Source organism: Gopherus evgoodei, chromosome 23 (assembly GCF_007399415.2).
Source record: "Gopherus evgoodei ecotype Sinaloan lineage chromosome 23, rGopEvg1_v1.p, whole genome shotgun sequence".
Taxonomy (NCBI): domain Eukaryota; kingdom Metazoa; phylum Chordata; order Testudines; family Testudinidae; genus Gopherus; species Gopherus evgoodei.
Genome location: NC_044344.1, coordinates 12,749,762 through 12,770,883, shown reverse-complemented (window position 1 = coordinate 12,770,883; position 21,122 = coordinate 12,749,762). Strand labels below are relative to the sequence as shown.

At 60.9% G+C, this 21,122-nt stretch overlaps 2 protein-coding genes across 8 annotated transcripts in view; both read right to left on the bottom strand.

Moving 5' to 3' along the window:
* ADAM11 (ADAM metallopeptidase domain 11) overlaps positions 1–5,291 on the bottom strand; it is a 50,644-nt gene extending 45,353 nt beyond the window's left edge. For 2 of the 3 annotated variants that reach the window (XM_030541638.1, XM_030541639.1), the window contains exons 1-2: positions 4,910–5,291; positions 4,232–4,422 (exon numbers count right to left, since the gene is read on the bottom strand). In XM_030541638.1, coding sequence (XP_030397498.1) covers positions 4,232–4,422; positions 4,910–4,967 — 249 coding nt within the window. In that variant the 5' untranslated portion in view covers positions 4,968–5,291. The remainder of the gene's footprint in view (positions 1–4,231; positions 4,423–4,909) is intronic. The other variant, XM_030541640.1, reaches the window with a different exon arrangement.
* A 12,986-nt stretch (positions 5,292–18,277) lies between these two features.
* DBF4B (DBF4 zinc finger B) overlaps positions 18,278–21,122 on the bottom strand; it is a 31,805-nt gene continuing 28,960 nt past the window's right edge. For all 5 annotated transcript variants that reach the window (XM_030541387.1, XM_030541386.1, XM_030541388.1 and 2 more), the window contains one exon: positions 18,278–20,698. In XM_030541387.1, the coding sequence (XP_030397247.1) occupies positions 19,267–20,698 (1,432 nt within the window). In that variant the 3' untranslated portion in view covers positions 18,278–19,266. The remainder of the gene's footprint in view (positions 20,699–21,122) is intronic.

Below are 21,122 nucleotides of genomic sequence, written 5' to 3'. Positions count from 1 at the left end.
AGCTGCTGCCAAAGTGCCGCTGATCGCGGCTTTTTTTTTTTTTCTTCGCCACTTGGGGCAGCAAAAAAGCTGGAACAGGCCCTGGTCCCAAGGCAGAGGGAGCATGTGATCACCCAATCTGACCCCCTGCCTAGCACAGGCCACAGACTGCCCCACAGTAAATCTAAGTATGCAGCACGTGCCTGGTCTTGTCACATTGGGATGATACCAAATTTGACCTGTACAGATCACTGCTTTGACTAAACAAAGTGCCAACAAAATAGAAATTTATGAGCAACCCAACAACACCAAACCAGCCAGTTCAGCCCCGAGCGCCCAAGCAACCCCACTATCCCAAGCCCACCAGCTCAGCCCCGAGCGCCCGAGCGACCCCACTATCCCAAACCCGCCAGCTCAGCTCTGAGCGCCTGAGCGACCCCATGATCCCGAGCCCTCCAGCTCAGCCCCGAGCGCCCGAGCGACCCCATGATCCTGAGCCCACCAGCCCAGCCCCGAGTGCCCAAGCGACCCCACTATCCCGAACCCGCCAGCTCAGCCCCGAGCACCCGAGTGACCCCACTATCCCGAACCCGCCAGCTCAGCCCCGAGTGCCTGAGCGACCCCATGATCCCGAGCCCACCAGCTCAGCCCCGAGCGCCCGAGTGACCCCACGATCCCGAGCCCACCAGCTCAGCCCCGAGTGCCCGAGCGACCCCACTATCCCAAGCCCACCAGCTCAGCCCCGAGCGCCCGAGCGACCCCACTATCCCAAACCCGCCAGCTCAGCTCTGAGCGCCTGAGCGACCCCATGATCCCGAGCCCACCAGCTCAGCCCCGAGCGCCCGAGCGACCCCACTATCCCAAGCCCACCAGCTCAGCCCCGAGTGCCTGAGCGACCCCACTATCCCAAGCCCACCAGCTCAGCCCCGAGTGCCCAAGCGACCCCACTATCCCGAGCCCACCAGCTCAGCCCCGAGCGCCCGAGTGACTCCACAATCCCGAGCCCACCAGCTCAGCCCCGAGTGCCCGAGCGACCCCACTGTCCCAAGCCCACCAGCTCAGCCCCGAGCGCCCGAGTGACCCCACGATCCCGAGCCCACCAGCCCAGCCCCGAGTGCCCGAGCGACCCCACGATCCTGAACCCACCAACACAGCCCCGAGTGCCCGAGCGACCCCACTATCCCGAGCCCACCAGCTCAGCCCCGAGCGCCCGAGTGACTCCACAATCCCGAGCCCACCAGCTCAGCCCCGAGTGCCCGAGCGACCCCACTGTCCCAAGCCCACTAGCTCAGCCCCGAGTGCCCAAGTGACCCCACTATCCCAAGCCCATCAGCTCAGCCCCGAGTGCCCGAGCGACCCCACGATCCTGAACCCACCAACACAGCCCCGAGCGCCCGAGTGCCCCCACGACCCATTAGGGCAGCCCAGCAGCCATAAGTTACTTTCCTGTGGCTAATCAGTGTGGGAAGCTGCGAAGTGCTGAGCAGCCCGAGGCTAACAACCCGCTGGCCAGCCCTGTGCTCCTCCGCAGCCCGGAAATCACAGACCCACGTGTCTCACGGCAAGAGCGGCTGGGCGGGTGACGTGGTTGGGGTGGGGAGTCAGGCTATTGTGGTGCTAGGCCTGGCTTGACGCTCCTGAGCTGTGCGGCCACTGTCTGCCCAGCTGGCTAAGGGGGAGCTTGACCTGCCACGCCGCCCGAGGCTGTTTCAAGGATCGACTCACTAACGCCAGCAGACTTCAGGGAGCAGGCGGGGGGCTCGGGGAGTGCAGGATATTGCCAATAACACTGGGCCTCGGTCCCGTTCCCAGCTGGCTCCCCCGCAGTGGGCCAAACAGCCCTGGCTGGAGTATAAGGCAGCGGGTCAGGTGCCCGCGTGGCGTAACTGCGCCTGTGCTGGGGCTGGCGCCAGCAGGGCTGAGGATGGGCAGGAAAGGGGTCAGGGTAAGAGCCGGAAACGGGGTGCCGCTAAGCGATGTAAAAACATGCATGTGAAGTGAAAGGCTCCCTGGAGCCAGCTGAGTGAGTCAGGGCAGGGTGGGCATTGTCTGGACTCCTGGAAACCAGCGTGCAGCGTGCAGCGTGCAGTCCCTCGGACGTGTCTGCGCCATCGCCCGGCAGGGTCCCGCATCGGGCCCTGCTCCATGCTCTGCAGAGGAGACGGGCTCCTCCAGAGCTGCAGCTTCCCAGCAGAGATCTGGGGTCTCTGGGAGTCTTTCCACGGACATCGCTGGCGCCGGATTCAGCCCCTGCACCACGGGAGAGCAGCAGCCAAGGAGCAGATTTAGGCAGCGAGCAACTGCGGGGTCTAGGCCCAGGCCCAGGGCTCGGGCCTGCCTGGCGACCTAGTGGCACCTGGAATCTGGGAACCTTCCCCAGGGGCCTGCAGCCAGTGGGAAGTGCTGGCTGGGTGACACCCTCATGCTCCAAGGCCCGCTGCCATCAGAGCCCCGGGGCGGCAGCACGGATCCTCGCTGAGGCAGAGAGAAGCAGCCCCAGCTGGCATGGCCAGACCTTGCCGTCTTCAGCCTGTGCCTGATTCCAGAGCACTTTGCCTGGCGCCTCAGCGATGGGGTTCTGCAGCGAGAAAGAACCTGCTTTGCTTCCTAAATGCCAGGGAAGCTGCTCTAACGAAACCCCTGCGGGGTCATCAGCAGAGTTTGAACCTGGGACCGCCAACCCTGCACCGACTCTACCCCTCACACTAAGGAACAGCTCCATTAGCTGCTCGTAAAAATAGGTTGTTATACTTCAGTGAATCAGCTGGTAGGGGACAACAAGACTCCCCTGCTGGGAGATTGAAAAGCGGTTTTGGAGCCTATTCCCATAAGCTCTCTGCCCTGAGAGCCTCACAGATTCCTGGGCGAGATCCAGAGCCAGGGGCTGGCTGGATCTGTTTTGAGCAGGCTGGTGCAGCGGGCAGGGGGAACCTCTGGGTACGCCATGGGTGGTGTGGGATGAACACATGGGGCTGGGGGAAGGTCTGGTTGGGTTCTGGAATTTGGGTGCCTGGATTCAGAGCTGGGCTCACGGGATCGCTCCGTCACATGCGCCAGACAGGCTGCAGCATCCTGGGCCCAGAGTAACCGCCCACGACTGGCCAGGGCCCAGCAGCCGGGCCTCAGTGGATTGCCACAGTCCCAGGGGCTCTCCCAGAGCTCATCCCTGCCTGACGGGTCTGTTCCCCCTTCAGCAGATCAGTCAGCCCCTGGGAGCAGGCAAAGTCTGGGCATGTAAGTGCTGCAGACCAAGGCACATCCTACCTAGCAGCCTGTGTGCTCCCAGGGCAGGGCCCAGAGTGTGGCTGGAGCCCCTAGACAGGGGCGGCAGGTTTGTGTAATTTTTGGTGGGGCCCAGAATGGGTACAAGCCCTCCCCCTCCCACACACACACACACCCCGGGCTGTGAATTTGCTGGAGCTCGGGCACCACGGGCCCATAGAACTCGCCAGCCCTGCGTAGGCCTCATGTGCTCCAGCTGGGGCGAGCCATGAGGGGTCTGTCTTGGTGCAGGGGTGGGATCCAGCTGCAGGAAAGCGTTCAAGGCTGCCTGGCCGTTTGCTGGAACAGAGTGAATGGAGCAGAGTGCACAGGGCTGGAGCCCATCTCCCATGCAATGCAGGCTGGAGGGGTTTCAGCACGGCCCCACCGCAGCATCCGCCCACACGGCAAGGACAAGGAGTTAACCGGGGAGCGTTGATAACTCGCTCCTGATTACAGCAAATGTGCGTCCTCCTCCTGAGCCTGAGTGATTCTCCCATTCATTATGCATGAGCCCTGCCCGCGGGCTCCCATGTAATCTCTCCAACCCGCCCCAGATTGCAATGGCTACGTTAGGGGTTCGGCTGCTGGTGAGAGGTGCCAGGTAGTCCCAGGGGCCTGCGAGCTCCGGGGCAGCCCAGGATGGGTACAGCGTGGGCAGTGGCAGAGGGCCTCCCCCCTCCCCACCCCCAGGACATGCTTGAGGCCCAGGCCCGGCGCGGTGATGGTGCAGGGCACTGCTACACCAAACCCAGCTACCCAACAGTCTCTTCCCTGGGCCATTGTTTGCAGCTGAGCCAAAAACAGCTTTTGGCCCCGCTCTGAAGAGCAGCAGCTTTGTGAACTTGGAAGAGCCTTTGCCATCCACCTGTCCCAGCACAGGCCCCAGCTGGGACTCCTCCTCCCCACCGGGGGGCCCAGGGAGCACTTGCAGCCCGGGGTGCAAGGTGCTGACAGAGTGGAAGGGGGATGCTTGTACGGGTTCACTTACGGGGCTGCCTCCTCCTCGAGGCGCATTCCTGACCCTGGTGTCCAGCTGATGCTTCTGGACTTCTCCTCCCGTGCTCTGCGCCACTAACCTGCTGGGGTGGGTGATTTCTGAAGCGACCGGCCTTGTGTCCCATCTAGGGCTGGGAAACCTCCCCTGCAAAGCACCAGGCTGCGTCTCCGCCTTAGCGCGACCTGCCGAGTGCAAAGGAGAGCAGACGCTGCAGCGGAATAGAAGTTCACCACGGGCAGGATGGGTGTTAGGCAGCGGAGTGGGGTGAGTGGACTGGCCAGGCTCTCCAGCAAGAGAGTCAGAGCCTCCCATGCCTGGGGCAATCCCCCCAGACCCCTGAACAGGTCTTCCAAGACCTCCCTGCTCCCACCACCTTGGTGCCGGGGGAGGCACTGCAGAAAAGCGTGTGGCTGCAGCAGAAGAGATTGCGATCACGGCCGGGGAGAAACAACCAGGGGAAAGAAAAGGGGTGGGGGCCGAAAGCTGGGATCCTGCTCACTGCCAGCAGAGCTCAGGACCCGCAGGGGAAGGCGGGGGGACTGGACCTGCGGGTTTGCTGGAGGTCATGTTCCTGCCCCGCAGCCCTAGCCTGCAGCCGCCAGGACCAGAACAAATCCCTGGAGGGAAGGGGGAGCCCAAAGTTGAGGGGCTGCCTTGGGCAGCGCTTACCTGACTGAGGCACGAGGGAGATGAAAGCTGCTAACACCCACTGCTGCAGGAGGCTCATGTTTGCCTCATAATCCCCCCAGGCTCAGCGTGTGCTGGGATCTGCCCCGGCTGGGCTCACGCTGCTCAGGAGAGAGACCTTCGTGCCCTTTCTTCCTCTCGTGGCTTCACATTGAGAGGTGGGCGCGCTTTTCCTTTGCTTTCTTTTGCCAGACGAGGAGGGAGGGAGAAATGGACCTTTGAAAGCCAGCACAAATGGAGGGTGTGAGACAGGAGAAGCAATTGGGGCAGGGGGTTCTAGGCTGCAGTGCCCAGCGGCTGCCAGTTCTCCATCCTGAGCCTGCAGTGACAGAGAGAAAAGCCCAACATTAGCAGGGAGAGAGGAGACACGTGAGCTGCTCAGATCCCTCCCTCCCTGCCTGCCAGCATCCTCTGAGCTCTCCCAAGCACCTGCTCCAACCTACATGCACAATGCACCAGTGCAGGCAACCGCAGCTGCTACCAGGCAGCCTCCGCCTTCCCTGCTGCTCCACGGGGCGCGAAGAACAGTCTCACGCACCCAGACCACCTCTGCCAGGGGCTTTCCCCCTCCCCAAACAGCAACGGGTCTCCCCCCTGCGCTGGGTTCTGTGCCAGCTGTTTGAGATGGGCCTCTGCCGCCAGCACCCTGGTTTGTGTGGGGAGCTGTACTTATGCCTCTAACGTGCCATCTCCAGGCACATCTCTAACAATACTGCTCTGCGCCCAGCCCAAAGCCCTGTGCCCACTTGAAACATTCAACCCTGCTGAAAGCAGCCACCTCTGGGGTGGAGAGCAGCAGCCCCCTGGACACGCTGGCCAAGGGAAGGAACAGAGCAAAGCCCTGCTCTCAGGAAAAGTGCCAGGGAATCATTAGCAGCTGCACAGGGCCAGGTCTCACCCAAGGATGCCCCCGACCCTACACACCTGCCACCCACAGCTCAGCCTGCAGGATGTTGGCTGGGGATTTCGAAGTGCCCCTGCATGTCCTGGCCAGGCTGCACAACAGACTGTCGAGGGGCTGACGAGGTGCAATCTCTGACCAACAGAGCTGTTCTGGCAGAAGCCCCTGGGCCATGGCTTGTCTCACTTGGGGGGCTGGCGTGTAGGACTGCGCTCTAGCGATAATCACTGAGTGCTCCTAGGGCTCCTAGCCCCACGCTGCTGGGCTCTGAGCCTAGGGCTCCAGGGAGAGGGGGCGTAACAGTCCTGCAGCTCCCCCTCCAACGAACCAGTGTCCCGCCCAAGTGCCCAGGGGAGCACACAGCTCAGCCATGACTCAGGCTGCTCCAGGGAGGGCTCCTGGCCATGCCGCAGCTGCTCAGTGCTGGTATTGTGGTGCACCCCAGGCCTGCCGGGGAGGGACAGGGATGGCTGCATGCTGGGGAGCTGGCCCCAGCCCTGCCCGGGGGGAGCTGGCTCTGCCCGTGTGGCAGAGGGGAGGGCCAGCAGGGGATGCGGCAGCAGGCAGCCTCCAGGAGGAACCCAGCAGCCGTGCACATGGCCATAGATTGTCACTGGCTTGCTAATAAGCCGGCAGTGGCCCAGGGCTGCCTGGCTGCAGTCCGAGTCAGTGGGCTGGCAGCAGGCCCAGGCTGGGTTGGGGACACCAGCGCCAAGGGCCTGGTCCAGAATGGGGCTCTCCCCACTGGCTGCAGTGACTCCATTGGGCTCAGCGCAGTGACCCGAGCGCAAGGACAGGAGACGCTCCCCCTCTGCCAGGGACCCCCCTCTGGCTGGCTGCTTCCCCACCGGCCTGCCTCTGCGGGGGAGCGGCCAATCAGGGTGATGCTTGGGGCAGGCGGATCCCCCTCCCCCAGGAGGGGAGCTTTGGGGTCAGGGAGGGGGGAGCAGAAAGACCCCGGCTGCTCTGCCCCTTCCTCCCCAACCTCCTGTGAGCAGTGGGGACGGGATGGTGTGACGAACTGGGAGTGTTCTTAATGTTTTCTCTGAATACTGTGTTGGTGCCTCAGTGTCCCCATGGCAGTTCTTAAGTATCTGGCAGAGCAAAGGGCCAGTGCCCCTAAATGCCTGGCACTCTGTCTCCTAGCAACTGATGGCCTGGGCCCCTCCTCTGCAAAGGTGCCAGCTGAAGGTGTTGGAGACAAAGGGATCAGGTGACCTCCTGGCCCGGGAAAGGGGCTGAGGAGAGAGGAGGGGCTGGGAGGGGATGAGGAGTGAAGTGCAGACGTGGGGGTCTGGCTCACTGCCCCCCAGAATGGACCCGGCCAAGGGGTCCGGTTCTCTGTACCTACAAGCTCTGTTTTAGACCCTGTTCCAGTCATCTAATAAACCTCTGTTTTACTGGCTGGCTGAGAGTCACATCTGACTGCAAAGTGGGGGTGCAGGACCCTGTGGCTTCCCCAGGACCCCGCTGGGGCGGGTTTGCTGTGGGAAGCGCACGGAGGGGCAGAGGATGGTGAATGCTCCAAGGAGAGACCCAGGAGGTGAAGCCGTGTGAGCTTCTTGCCCTGAAAACAGTCAGCTCCAGGGGAGAGGAGGCTCCCCAAAGTCCTTGCTGGCTTTGTGGGGAGCTGTTCCAGAGCATCGCCCGGTGACTCCGTGACAGACGGTGCCTCTGCCTTGCCCCTGCTGCACCTGGGAGGGGGCGGGAGGCATGAAGACAAGGCCGGAGCAACCCATTAGATGACCTAGGCGATCGCCATGGGCACTAACATCTAGGGAGGGCGACCAAGGTCCTGCCCTGGTCATCGGTGGTATTTTGGGGGCAGGACCTTCCGCCGCCTCTGTTGGGGGCACCATTTTGGGGGTGGGACCTTCCACTGCCTAGGGCGCCAAAAAACCTGGTGGCGCTCCTGGGTGAAGAGCACCTAGAGCTGGGCGGGGGAGACGTGGGGCTGGGCGGGGCAGGCAGGGGCAGATGTGGGGCAGTGAGTGGGACAGATGTGGGGCTGTGGGGGACAGACTTAGGGCCATAGGGACTAAGGTGACCAGAGATCCCGATTTTATAGGAACAGTCTTGATATTTGGGGCTTTTTCTTATATAGGCTCCTATTACCCCCCACCCCTCCTCACACACACCCCTTTCCGTCTGGTCAGCCTAACGGGGACAGATGTGAGGCTGTGAGGGGCAGGCAGGGGGACAGAAGTGGGGCTGGGGCAGAACTGATTGTCATGGAGTGTGGGGGAGTCCGGCCCTGCACCCCTCTTCCTGAGACCCACAGTGACTCTCGGCCAGCCAGTAAAACAGAAGGTTTATTGGACAACAGGAACACCGGTCACAGCAGAGCTTGCAGGCACAGTCAGGACCCCTCCACCGAGTCCTTCTGGGCTTTCAGGGTGATGCCACCCACGCCCATCAGGGTCAGGTAGGTGTCGGGCACCATCCGATCTGAGGCCACCACCTTGGGCCGGGCCAGCGTCACCTCTGCGCCCGTGTCCCAGTACCCAGTGACCTTCCTCCCATCCACTTCCAGGGAAACAATGCACTCTTTCCGGAGGGGCAGCCCCGCGCCCACCCGGTAAACTGAAAACCCGGAGCCTGGAGCATCCACAGGTGGTATGTTGCCAACCCCCCTTTCCTGGGAATGTAGCCCCTCCTCCGATTGGGTTTTTACCCAGTCCACCCTCTGCGGGTTGGGTCTGCTTGGTCTGTCCCTGAGCTTGGGGCACTGGGCCCGTATGTGACCTCGTTGGCCACAGCGATAGCAGCCCATATCTCGTGGGTCCCCTTGAGTGGGTCGGAGGGACCTGCCGCTGGATGTTCCCCTTTTGGGGGGGTTCTCCATAGGCCGCTTTGGGAGGTCCCATGATGACTCTCTCTCTGCGTTGAGGCAGGCCTGCTCCTTCGAGACTCCTCCCTGCCATCCCCTGCCCGACTGTCCACAAATTGGTCGGCCAGCTGGCCTGCATGATGCGGGTTCTCCGGCTTCTGGTCCATCAACCACAGCCTCAGGTCGGATGGGCACTGCTCGTACAAGTGCTCCAGTATGAATAGGTCAAGCAGGTCCTCTTTAGTTTGGGCCCCAGCTGTCCACTTGCGGGCATACCCCTGCGCCCGGTTGACCAGTTGTAGGTATGTGACCTCACGGGTTTTACGCTGGCTCCGGAACTTTTTCCGGTACATCTCAGGAGTCAGCCCAAACTCGCGGAGCAGGGCCTGTTTGAACAGTTCGTAGTCCCCTGCCTCCGCCCCTTTCAGTCAGCTGTACACCTCCACGGCTGTGGAGTCCAGTAAGGGGGTGAGAACTGCGATCCTGTCTGCAGGGTCAACCCTGTGCAGCTCGCAGGCATTCTCAAAGGCCGTCAGGAAGGTATCTATGTCCTCCCCCTCCTTACGCCGGGGCAGCAAGTGCTTATCAAAGCTCTTTGTAGGCTTGGGTCCCCCCTCACTCACCGCAGCCGGAGCCCCACTGCTCCTCAGCCGGGCCAGGTCCAGCTCATGTTTATGCTGTTTCTCCTTCTCCTCCCACTCACGCTGCCGCTGGTTCTCCTCATGTTTACGCTGGTTCTCCTCATGTTTACGCTGTTTCGCCTTCTCCTCCAGCTCTCGCCTCTTTAACTCGAGCTCCTCCCGTCTCAGCTCCCTTTCATATTCCAGCCGCATCCACTCCACGGATGCCGAGCATTGCCGGGAGGATCCCCTGCTGGGGGGTGAGCTTCGCCGGGAGGCTCCCCTGCTGGCCGGGGGTGTCACGGTGCCCTCGGTATACACTGGACTCCTCCCCGCCCTTCCCCTACGCCTAGGAAGGGGGGGGTTCGGGAAGCCCTCGTCCGCTGGCTGACCACTCCCAGCGGGGACAGACACTGGTGCCTGCGCTGCATCTGCCCGGCTGCTTCCCTCAGAGACAGGGCTCCGTTCATTCACGCGGTCTCCCTGCTCCAGCTGGGCAATCAGCTGGTCCTTGGTGCGTCTCCCCGGGCGCAGCCCCCTCTGCTTGCATAGCTCCACCAGGTCACACTTGCGCCGCTTGGCATACATCTTCCTGCTGGCCACTCACAGGCCGGGGTGCTCGCCGCTCCCCACGGTTTCCAGGGGGACCCCTAGTGCACCAGCCCTTCTTGAGGTCACCACCTCTCTGCCAGGGTCGAGCTGCAGACTCCTCCGCCCCTGGGACCGCTCGCTGCAATCCCCCGGGGGACCCTGTTACTGCAAAGTCCTTCTCACTGGGCACACACTCCCAGGGGTTAGTCACCCCTTCGTTTTACTGCTCCCCAGTCACTTACTGCAGGAAGCGCCGTCCATGGGGTGCAGTATATCCCACCGCTGCCACCAGTTGTCACGGAGTGCAGGGGAGTCCGGCCCTGCACCCCTCTTCCTGGGACCCACAGTGACTCTCAGCCAGCCAGTAAAACAGAAGGTTTATTGGACAACAGGAACACAGGTTACAGCAGAGCTTGCAGGCACAGTCAGGACCCCTCCACTGAGTCCTTCTGGGCTTTCAGGGTGCTTGGATCCTAGCTAGGATCCCCTGAATTCCGCCCACACAGCCCCAAGCCCAAACTCAAACTGCTTCCCTCCTGCCACTCCCTTCCTTTGTCCCCTTCCCGGGCAAAGGTGTTGACCTTTCCCCTCCCTTACCTAGCTCAGGTTACAGGCCCTGGCATCGTCCATCCCCTAAAGTCCTCCCCTGCTCTCCCACTCCCCACACAGACAGTCCCTACTGCATCACACTGATTAATGAGGTTATTGGGTTGGGAAGAACGTGGAAGCTCTGACTGCGTGGGCCAGAGCCCCCTGGCTGGATAGCTCTGGGACCGCTGGCAGGACACCCACTGGGGCAGGGGCATGTGTGTGGAGTTCACAAGTATCACCGACTCACAGATCGTGCCCACTCGTGGGTCCATGCGGTCCGTGGGGGGGTGACCCTTTCAGTGCGACAGTCCTTCTTGGGGGTCCACTCTCTCGGGGTCAGGCACCTCCACCTCCTGGAGCCGCACCTCTCTGAGCCTCAACACATCTGTTTCTGCCGTGGGCCCCCTCCGGGAGTCCATGCGCTCTGGACCCTCCGGGCCTCCTCACCCCTGAAGGGGTTGGTGCACCCTGCTCTCTAGACCGGAGTGACTCTCAGCCAGCATAAAACAGGAGGGTTTATTGAGAGTTGAACACAGCACAGGAAACTCTCAGGGCCTCAGGCCTGGCTTCCCTCAGCCAGGGCCGGCTTTAGGAAGTGCGGAGCCCAATTCAAACAGTTTCGATGGGGCCCCGGCAGCGATGACAGAAAAAAAACACGTGGGGCTTGTACTCACCGGGCGGTGCTCCAAGTCTTCGGCGGCACTTCGGGGGCAGGTCCTTCGCTCACTCCAGGTCTTCGGTGGCACTGAAGGACCCGTCGCCGAAGTGCCGCCGAAGACCCGGAGCTAGCGAAGTACCCGCAGTCGAAGTGCCGCCGAAGACCCAGAGTGCTGCTGGGTGAGTAAAAATTAAACAGGTGCCTCTAGCCAGGGAAGGGATTCTCACTGGGCGCGGGGCCCGATTCGGGGGAATTGGTGGAATAGGCCTAAAGCCGGCCCTGCCCTCAGCACAGCACATCCCAGTTTCCCTGCATCCAGGTGGGTTCTGCCTGCTCCCCCTCTCCAGCCCAGAGCCCACCTGCTTCCCAGCTGGGCCTCCGATATCCCCGGCCCCAAGCCCCCACTCCGTCCATTGTCTCCTATCCAGGGAAACAGGGTCGTAAACCAGGTCGCCTGGGCCTCCTCTCCTCTGTCCCCTGGGCCCTCTGGCTGGAACCGGCTGGTCAGGTCACTGGGGTCCTCTCCCCACAGCCCATTGTCCTCCCACTGGCCAGAACCAGCTGTGACTCCTGAGCTGGGTCCTTGGGTCGTCAGGTCACCAGTCGCTGGGGTGTCCATTCTCCAGGCCATTGGCCGGGGTCCCAAGTTCCCTCTCTGGTCCTCTGTACCAACAAACTCCCTTTCTTCTCACCTCGTTAAACCAATAACACTCGGGGAAACTGAGTCCCATCCCCCCTGTATGCAAACCATTGGAAAAACATGACAAAAACAAGACACCTTCCTCCCCCCTCGTCATAACAAGTCAAGACAGATCAAAACCACAAGAGTCTCTTCCAAAACAATCTCATGATTTGGGGCCGATCTCACAATTTTGGGGTCCGCCTCAGGATTGTTGAGCTGTTGGGTCTGGTGCCACCATTAGTGGGTGCAGGAGGGCCAGGCTGGTGGAGTCTGAAGGAGCCATGGGGAGTTAGGAAGTCTGCTGGGATGCAACAGGTGTTGGGTGCCTAAATCCCCCGGGGTCGTTTGAGCATCCCAGCCCCAAGCCCTGTCAGTCCTTCTGCCCCCATCCAAGTGTGTACGTCCCTCTTCAACACCATGTGCTGGCACCTTGCAGAGGCCTCCACGGGGGCTTCTTTACGATGAGTTTTTTGGGGGTTGTGAGCTTGTAATCCTAGAAATGTTACGTCCTTATTTTTGCTGGAGGGCCGGGAGACAGCTCGGCCGTGATGGAAGGGCTGGGGCGGTGGACTGGCAGGATGGTGGTGTATCACTGGTAGCTTATTGATATAGTCCTGTGTGACCTTGGGCAGTAACCTAGTTGCTCTGTGCCTCAGTTTCCCCTCTGTACAATGTGGTTAATAGCACCGCCCTGCTCCCCAGGGCTGAGTGAGGACAAATACCTGAATGATTCTGAGGTACTCTGGTGCTGGAGGCAGAGAAGCACCACAGAGAGGTAAATCACATGGGACATTTTACAATATGAACAGCGGGGATTCAAGGCTTTTCCTTATTCTTTATACATTTATTGCTATTTTATTGACAAATATTTTGTAACAAACTAAGGGGTGAGCAAGGAACAGAACAGAAAAGGGCAGGCCTGGGAAGCAAGGGGAAAGGCGAGCAACGCCCTGCTTTCCAGCCGCTCAGGCTTCAGCAAAGGTTTCTTACGAAGTCCGACCCAATCTTTTCCAGTGCCTGGGCTCGGTCCTCTCTGCAGCAGGACCTGCAGTGGTCCCAGCGGCTGAGCCAGGCTCCCGCCCCCGCAGGCAGGCTGCTCTCCCATGTAAGCACTAGGAGCCGTTTAACTAAAACACCACAACTCGTTTTCAGCGTCAAAAATAAACCCAGCAAATTCTACCCCCAGATACCAACTGGAGGCCAGGAGCCCTTGAGGGGTGAACGGGACATGACCCCCGGGAGCTATGACGCTGCCCTGGGTGAACAGCCTTCCCGGCTAGCTGGCTGGGCGTGCTGGAAAGGCCCCTGGCATGTTGGTGTTGGAGGGGCAACAAGGGTGCGTTCCAGGGCACTTGTGGCCACAAAGCTTCCTGGCGTTTGCCTTGGCCATTGAGCAGCTGATGCTGCAGGCGGCGATGGTCAGTCGCCGGATTCCCAGGGCACTCCCAGCTCCTGGACAGGTGGGTTTTACAACAGGAAATCGAACCAGATGAAAGAAGAGAAGGGTTGTGCCAGGTCCCTGTTGGTTGGGAGACGCCCAGGGAACACCCAGGAAGTAGGTGGGGGCTATGACTCGGTAGAGGGTGCTGGTTCCACTGGATCAGTGTGGAGCCAAAGCCTCAGTATGGAGCTAGGGGGCGCTGTGCTGCTGGCAGTGCCAGCTTTCCAAGGGCAGGAAAAATAGAGGTGCTGAGCTGAGCCCAGGTGGTCATTCAGGACCCTGAGAGTTTTGCCACACTCCAGCTCAGGTAACTACACCCCCACTTTGTATAGCAGCATCAGCTGGATACAGCATCTGGCTTCGCTTCCTGACTGGTGAGCAGCGTTCCTGTGCACTGTTAACCAGCTGTTGCGTTCCACCCCAGACACGGCTGCATTGCAGGGGTGCATGTAGTGATCCGTAGCTATTCCTTACATATCTCTTAAGGCGCATCTTGTCAGTGTCTGCATAGTGCTTTGCGAGGACGTGATGGGTACCTTTACCCAACGGGCCACGCAGGAGGGCCGGCTGTTGCCATAACTCTGTGGGGAGCAGCACTCAAGCCAGACTCCTGTGGGGGTGAGTAGGGAACGGGGATGGTGGCAAAGGGCCTTTATGGGGTTGGAGGGTAGCAGAGCAGGGGTGTGGAGGGATGTGAGCGAGTGCCCCAGCCAGCATGCTGAGAAAAGCCCTGTTCTGTGCCAGTCTCTCCCGGCGCTCCCCTCCCCCAGCATCGCCCGAGTGTGCAGCACATGTGGGGCAGTTCGAAGCCTCCAAAGAGCAGCAGCAGCTGCCTTGCATCTGCACTTTGGACACGGAACATCCTAGCTGTAGGCTGGAGCGTAGGCTCGTTGAACATGGATACGGTCACCGCCCCCATCTCAGCTGGATGCAGCACCCGCAGCCCTGCCTGGGAGGACACTGTCCCCATGGGGCAGGGTGGGTGCAGCTGGAGAAGGGGATTCTCAGGGGCCAGCTGCTGTCCAAGACTCCCAGCACCAGGCCAGCAGCCCCACACCCTGGGTCAGCCACACTGAGCCTGGCACTGGCCCCAGCTCACAGGTACCATGATGGCTGCACTAGCACCTCTGGGAGATGATTCTTTGCTGCAGTCACACCCTGCTTGGCTCGCTCTGGCTGCAGGGGAAGGCGGCTCCATGGCTATCTCTTGCCCATCCCTCGCCGATGGAGCCCCCCCGCAGGGGACAGAAGCCTGGGCAGATGCAAGGCCCAGCTACCCCAGCATCCCATTTTGGGTGGGGCAGGGCCAGGTGCACCAGAACCAGGGGTACAAAGCCCACAGCAGCCGTGCTGGGCCAGAGGCTGGCTACTGCCCCGGAGGGGTGCACAGCAGGGGCCCGCTCCATTAGCACTACAACCATTTGAATCCTAGTGGGGGGCTCTGCAGGGCCTGCTGGCAGCAGCAGGTCGTGCACCCCAGCTCCCCCCTCACTGCTAGAACAGCACCTCACACTCCTGCTGCTGCAACAGCCTGTGACTCCGGCAGACAAGGGTGAGCAGAGCCGGGCTCAGCTAAGCTGATGGGGACTGAGGGCTCAGGCAGGAATCCTCACCAGCGTCCAGCCAGCCTGACACATTGGGGGGTGCTGGCTCCCACCCTGGGACACAGCAGTGTCTGTCACTGAAAGAGGGGGCAGCGACCTCCTGCAGCATGGCAGGGCACTGCACCTGATGTGACATGGCCTAGCAACTCCTGTGTTCCTCTTCTGCACACCCCGTGCCCAGAGGGCCCCCTCCCCACTGGCTGGGCTCCCTGGTCGCTGCTCCCCTCAACCCCACTGGGGTCTTTTACCCCTGTGCTAAGGGGGGCTGCGAGCTGAGGGGAGGTATTCTATGAGCCCCCTGGGCACCCGCAGCAGTTGTGTGTAGCACCAGTGCAATGGAGCAGGCACTGGCCTAGGATCCACCCAGAGAACATGCTGGTCCTGCACGCGGGTCAGTCCCCTGTGGCACCACCCAGCATCATGGGCTGTAAGGAACAGCACTGCACATCCACACACATTCTCTTCTCTCCCTGCCCCCTCCGGCAGCTTGCAGGATGGAATAGTTTATTGCATTGATCTTGGCATCCATTAACCAAGTGTATTTCTCCCAGCCCCCAACACCACATGGTTAGACTCTTCCTGCTTTCCCAGGCTCCAGCACAGCTGCTGGACCAGCTGGGAATGAGGCAGCAGCTTGGAGGGACAAATCCAGCAGGAAAGCTGCCTAGCTTCCCTGGGGTGTTTTTACCAGTGAATTGAGTGGTTCAAACCAGAGGCCTCCCCCCACCCTCTTATCTCTACTAGATCGGTCAGTGTCACTCACCCCATTTTACAGCTAGGAAACCTGAGGCACAGAGCAGGGCCAGAACTTACCCGGCAGGGCAGGGGCAGAGCTGGGGATAGAGCCCAGTGCTGCTGGCTTCCACTGCAGGGCTCTGGCCAGAGCTAAACCAGGCAGATTCCTTTTATCATCATCAGCAGCAGCCGCATCACTGCGCAACAGTCACTGCTCAAGCCTCAGCACAGCTGCCAGGGCAGGGCACACCAGCTGGACTTTGCTGAGGGCAAACCCAATACTGAAGGTTTAAAGGGCCACATTTAGTGTGTGTGCATGCCCGCTAAATTACATGCGCCCAGCCTCCACTGCGCGCAGTGAGTGCGTACAGGTGTGGGCGTGCAGAGAGGTCGCTGCAGGCACGTATGCATGCAGAGAGGGCGCTGCATGGTCAAGTCAGGGTTTGGACATATGCACTTTGGAAAATTTGTCCCCAGCTGCCTGTCAGCAAGAACTGGATACGGAAGCCAGGACTCTTGAATCCTCGCCTCTGCACCACCTCACAGCTCCCTAGAGCACCCTCCCTGCCAGGGACGTGGAATTCTATGCACCAGTCCCCTCCTGTCTACCCTAAGGCCCCTGCCCCAGCATCCTCAGCAGCTCCCCCTGCTGCATGGAGGGATCACTTAGGGCCATTTAAGTGGGCAGTGCAGTCTAACCTGACCCCCGCTCACAGAGGCCCATCCTCTCCTCAGACTCAGTAAGGAGGTTCCATCTCATGGGCAAAGCCAGCAGCCCTGCAGGCAACAATTAACGGGACGCAAAGCAGGAGGGATCCCTTTGAGAACTAATGAGCCAGGCCTGCACCAAGCAGTGGGCTGGCATGGGCTCAGCTACTGGCGCTGCCCTCAGAGCATCTGATGCTCCAGCTGCCTTGCCTGCGGGGGCCCAGGTGAGCCAGCTGGCACAGGGGCTGCAGCATCGAGGCTCTGGGAACAAGCTTGTCCCCAGAGGTGACTGGGAGGGCAGGGGCAGGGCCCCTAGACTCTGAGCAGGGAGGTGGGGAACACAGCTGGTCTCACCCTGTGCAAGGGGTGTCAGCATGGGGGGGGGTGGAGATGCCGCTTCAGGGGGCCACATGCACACAGCATTGCAGCAGAGGGAGTGGCCTAGCAGGACTGTTTCTCTCAGCTTTGCACCCTTCCCCTAGGGCTAAGAGCTACCAGGGCCTCAGGCTTTGAAGCCCTCCAGGTTCTCAGCACCTTTCCTGGGCCTGCGAGCAGCAGGCGTGGAGCTCTGCCACCCCCAACTTTTGCCATCAGGAGCACCTGAGCCACAGCTCCTGGCTGAGCAGCAGACCCAGAGAGCAGGACACTGGGCTTCATGCTGGGGTCTGGGCTGCATTTCAGATACCTGTGCTCAGTAAGGGGGAGTGGTCCCCAGAGCCCCAAAACACCCTCCTTCCTGAGTCCTGAGCTGTACTCCTGCGAGCAAGGGCCCTACCTTACCCCCATTTCTCCAGGACTAGGCACATGAGCTGGAGGCACCCGCCACACCACTCGCTCCCAGTGGAGCGGGACAGTCACCGAGCATATCCTAGCTGGAGAGATGGGGAACAGCCAAGCACACCCTGCACTGCTGCTTCCCACACAGGAGGGAGACACCCTGTCACCTCAGTACCTCCCGCACAAGCAGGGGTTGGCTTGGCCAGGCCTCTCAGAGCGAGGCAGCCCCTGGAGCTGCAGGGACACCCCCCATTCCTGACAGGCACAGGCAAGGCTGCATGCACAGGCTCCCTCGGCCCTTCCATCCCCCCAGCTGCAGGAGATCACAGCATCCAAGCAGCCGCTGTCATGCCAAGGCCTCCTTGGCAGAGCTGTGGCCAGTGGTAGCAGAGGAACTGCCTCCTGCTCCGGTAGGCAGAGCTGGGGGAATTGCTCCTTTCACAACAGGCCAGGCCTCATTAGTCAGGCCAGTCTTCTCGGTGCAGCTGACTGCAGCCAACCTTAACCCTTTGCAAAGGCAGGGGAAGGGCCTGGCTCTGATAGGGAAGTCCTGCCCGTGCACGTGTCTAGAAGCAGCTGTGCTAAGATGGGCTCCTCAAAGCCCAGCCCCTTCCTGCAGGCAGGGCAGGCGCTTCCATTTAGGCGACTGCCTAGGATTTGGGAGGGTGGCATCTTGCCACCCTCGGCGGCGGGGGGTCCTTCCGCGCTCTGGGTCATCATCAGCAATTCTGCAGTGGGTCCTTCACTCGCTCGGGGACCTGCCGCCGCAGTGCCCTGAAGACTGGGAGCATGGAAGGATCCCCCTGCTGCAGAATTGCCGTCAACGACCGGGAGCGTGGAAGGACCCCCACCTATGGCACCAAAAACCCTGGTGTCACTCCTGCCCGCAGGTGAAGATTGGAGGGCAGGGGGTAGAAGCCTGCAGGGGCTGGATGTACCTGAGCCTGCCTCCTTGGAGAAGACCAAGCACCTACACCACAGCATGTTTGGATCCACCCACCCAGACAGCCTCCCCAGAGCGGTGCTCCAGCCCAGCGAGGCCACAGGCTCCCAGCTATCAGTCTTTGTGGGCAGGGTCTGGACTCTTCTCCTGCAGAGCCCCAGGCTGGCTCTCCTGGGCCTCGCACAGGGGAAGGAACAAACAGCCAGGTTAAGAGCACCTGGAGCATAACGTGCAGGCAGCTGCACGAAGAAGCAGAGTCTTACACTGGATCGTTACACTCAAGTTTATTTTGGTTTTAATTTGTTTCTAAAACAAGCAGGAAGTTTTAAACACCAATTATCTGCAATGGCCTATGGAGACAGATGGGAGACAGTGTGGAGAGCAGAAGCTAAAGCAGGAAGAGAAATCGATCCAGAGAGCAGCTCACTTCCCCCCCCATTAACTGCACCACAAGTAGGAAGGGGCCAGGGAGATGCAGAAAGAGCAGAGAATGCTGTCGGGAGCTCGGAGCAGAGTCACTTCCAGAGGACAGCAGCTCTTTCTGGGCGAGAGAACAGCAGCATTGACTGCCTGCCGTTCTACTGCATGGGAAGAGGGGAGAAAACTCCATCTGCAGATCAGACTTGGGGCGCTTTCCACCTCCACCGCCTATGGCATCAGCTAGCTGCACACTTGCCAGTGAGGTCAGGCCAGGCCAGGCCACTGGTTAAGGGAATGTTGTTTTCCTAGTACAAAGTGCTCACATCTCCCTCCGCCAGAGTCAGGCTGCAGAGGGCGATTGAGACCACAGGAGGTGCATGCATGAGCAGTGCTAATGAAATGCAGCAGGCTCTTAAAAAGGCACTGTCCTGCAGCTGGACACACGGTGCAGTCTAGTCTGGGCAAGGGAGTCTGCTTCCTGGTTGCCCCACTGAAGGGAGAGGCAAGCCAGGCCCCTGCTGGTCAAGGCCTGGCCAGGCCCAGTGGTCTGTCCCCACAGGAAACCAGGGCTAGCATTGCCCTGCTGGAGAGCCCTTCCTGTGGCCGAGGCCCACGAGCAAGTGAACCAAGGTAAGTCTTGCCCGAAGCCTCCAGGCTCAGCCCCACTCTCCATTTGCAGCCGGTAACGATCACTGTACTTATTCCAGCCCACAGACTGTCTCCAGCCAGACTTGTGCCTTCTGATGGCCGCGGGGAAGGTGGTTTGCCAGAGCCATCTCTGCAGCCGAACTGGGGGAGAGAAGAGCCCTAGTATTGAAGGGGTCCGTGAAGCGAGTGGCTAGCTGGTCCAGCTGCCCAGGCAGGCCTCAAACACAGCGAAAGGGGCTCCTTCTGTTTCCGCACGACAGTTCCGACAGCTCTGGTCATCTCTGCCTGCCCAGTCCAGCTCAGACTTCTGCTTCAGGACCGAGTAGAGATGGGACTCGTAGCCGCTGTCTCGGACGTTGACGCAGGTCCTCTGAAGCAGCTCCAAGTCTACCGGACGGTTCCTGGTGCCCTGCACTGCGTCCAGTGAGCAGAGCAGCTGGACGTCCCAGTCCGACTCGGAAGAAGAGGGTGATGGCCCCAGATCTGGGCCAGTGTGCGTGCTGCAAGGGGCAGGCTGGAGGATGCTTTCGCCCAGCTCTGTGCTGTTAGGTGGCTTGGGCAGTGCACGGTCAGCAACCTCAGTACAGCTCAAGCGCCTGGCCTGGGGGACTGGCAGGTGTGGGAGGGCCGGCTGGGCTGCAGAACAGCTGGGCTTGTCCCAGGCAGGCGATTGCAACTCAAGGCCAGAGCCAGTCCCACAGCAGGGAGGCTCCGGGACCTTCTCTGTAGGCTGCCCCTCTTGCAGGCCTGGAGTCCCTCTCCCCCAGCCCTGCTGAGTGGCTGTGCTTGCCTGGGTAGCCTCGGTGTTGTCTATAGCCATGGGAACAGGCTCGGGAGGTTCTGGCAGCACACGGGCACTGTCTTGAGGCGTCACTGAGGCAGGGAAGGGGCAGAGCCTGCTGGAAGGCAGCAAGAGCTCTGCTCCTGGAGCACCAGATGGAGTAGTGCCAGCAGTCCCCTCCACAGCCAGCTCCACACCCTGATGAGCTGAGCTGCAGCTCTCCGAGCCTGTCTGCTTCTCCAGAGGCAGGGGGTCGCTGCTCAGCTGTATCCTTGGCTTCTTTTCCAGCCGCAGGTGAGGGCTGTCGGAGAGTTTGCGTTTCTTGGAGCAGGGTGATGCTCCCAGGGGGTGACTCGAGGGCTCGAGCGTATCCTGGGGAACAAGTTCAAGGGAGCAAGCAGTTGCCTCTCCAGTCAATCCACCGCTGGCCTGGGTCCACTGGCTGAGATCAGGAGCAGTAGCCAAGACAACAGTGTAGTGGGGGCTGCTGCCAACGGCAGACCGGTCTGTGTTCCGACACCAAGCATGGGCCCCCCCAGCTGGCCCTGTGCTAGCAGATGGCCTGGTTCGCAGCATCTCAGCCCATAGCCCCAGCAGGGGGTGCCCAGCTGGCAATTCTGGAGCAGGAGGGAGTTTGCTGAGCTTCTCGTTTGGCATCTCCTCTGGACCCATAGAGCATTCCCCGCCCAGCACAGCCACTGCACTGAGACGCAGCTCTGCTTTGTCCTTCCTGGCCAGCTGGTGCTTCCGTCCCAGCTCTGCAGCTGGTGCGCCCAGGCCTTCTGCAGCCTTTGCTTGAGAGCCACAAAGTTGGTCATTGGCCACAGGAGAGCAGGGCACCCTGGGAGAGAAAGCTTCTCATTTAAAACGGGAGCCTCTTGCATGGACCAGAGGCCAGGGCTATGCAACGCCCCAGCAGGCAGTCAGCACAATTTTTGCAGGGATGGGGTAGTGAAGCCCCTCTGCTAGGGAGGTGAGGCAGAGTAGACTGGGAGAGAGTCTGGGAGGGGCATGGGCTTGAAATATGGCTGTGCAGAACTCCAGCCCAGGAGGGAAGCTCACTGGGGTCACCTGCTGGCTGAGCAGTGCAGCCCGACCCAGGCCCAGAGAGACGTGAGGGGGACGGAGGAGCAGATGTATATTTTGGGCAGTGAGGGGGCCTGCATCACAGGAGATGAGTCACTCTTGGGTAAAGGCATGAGAGGGGTCTGGGAAATACCCCAGAGAACAGCCCCAGGGCAACAGGAGCCCAGAGCGGCTGGCGT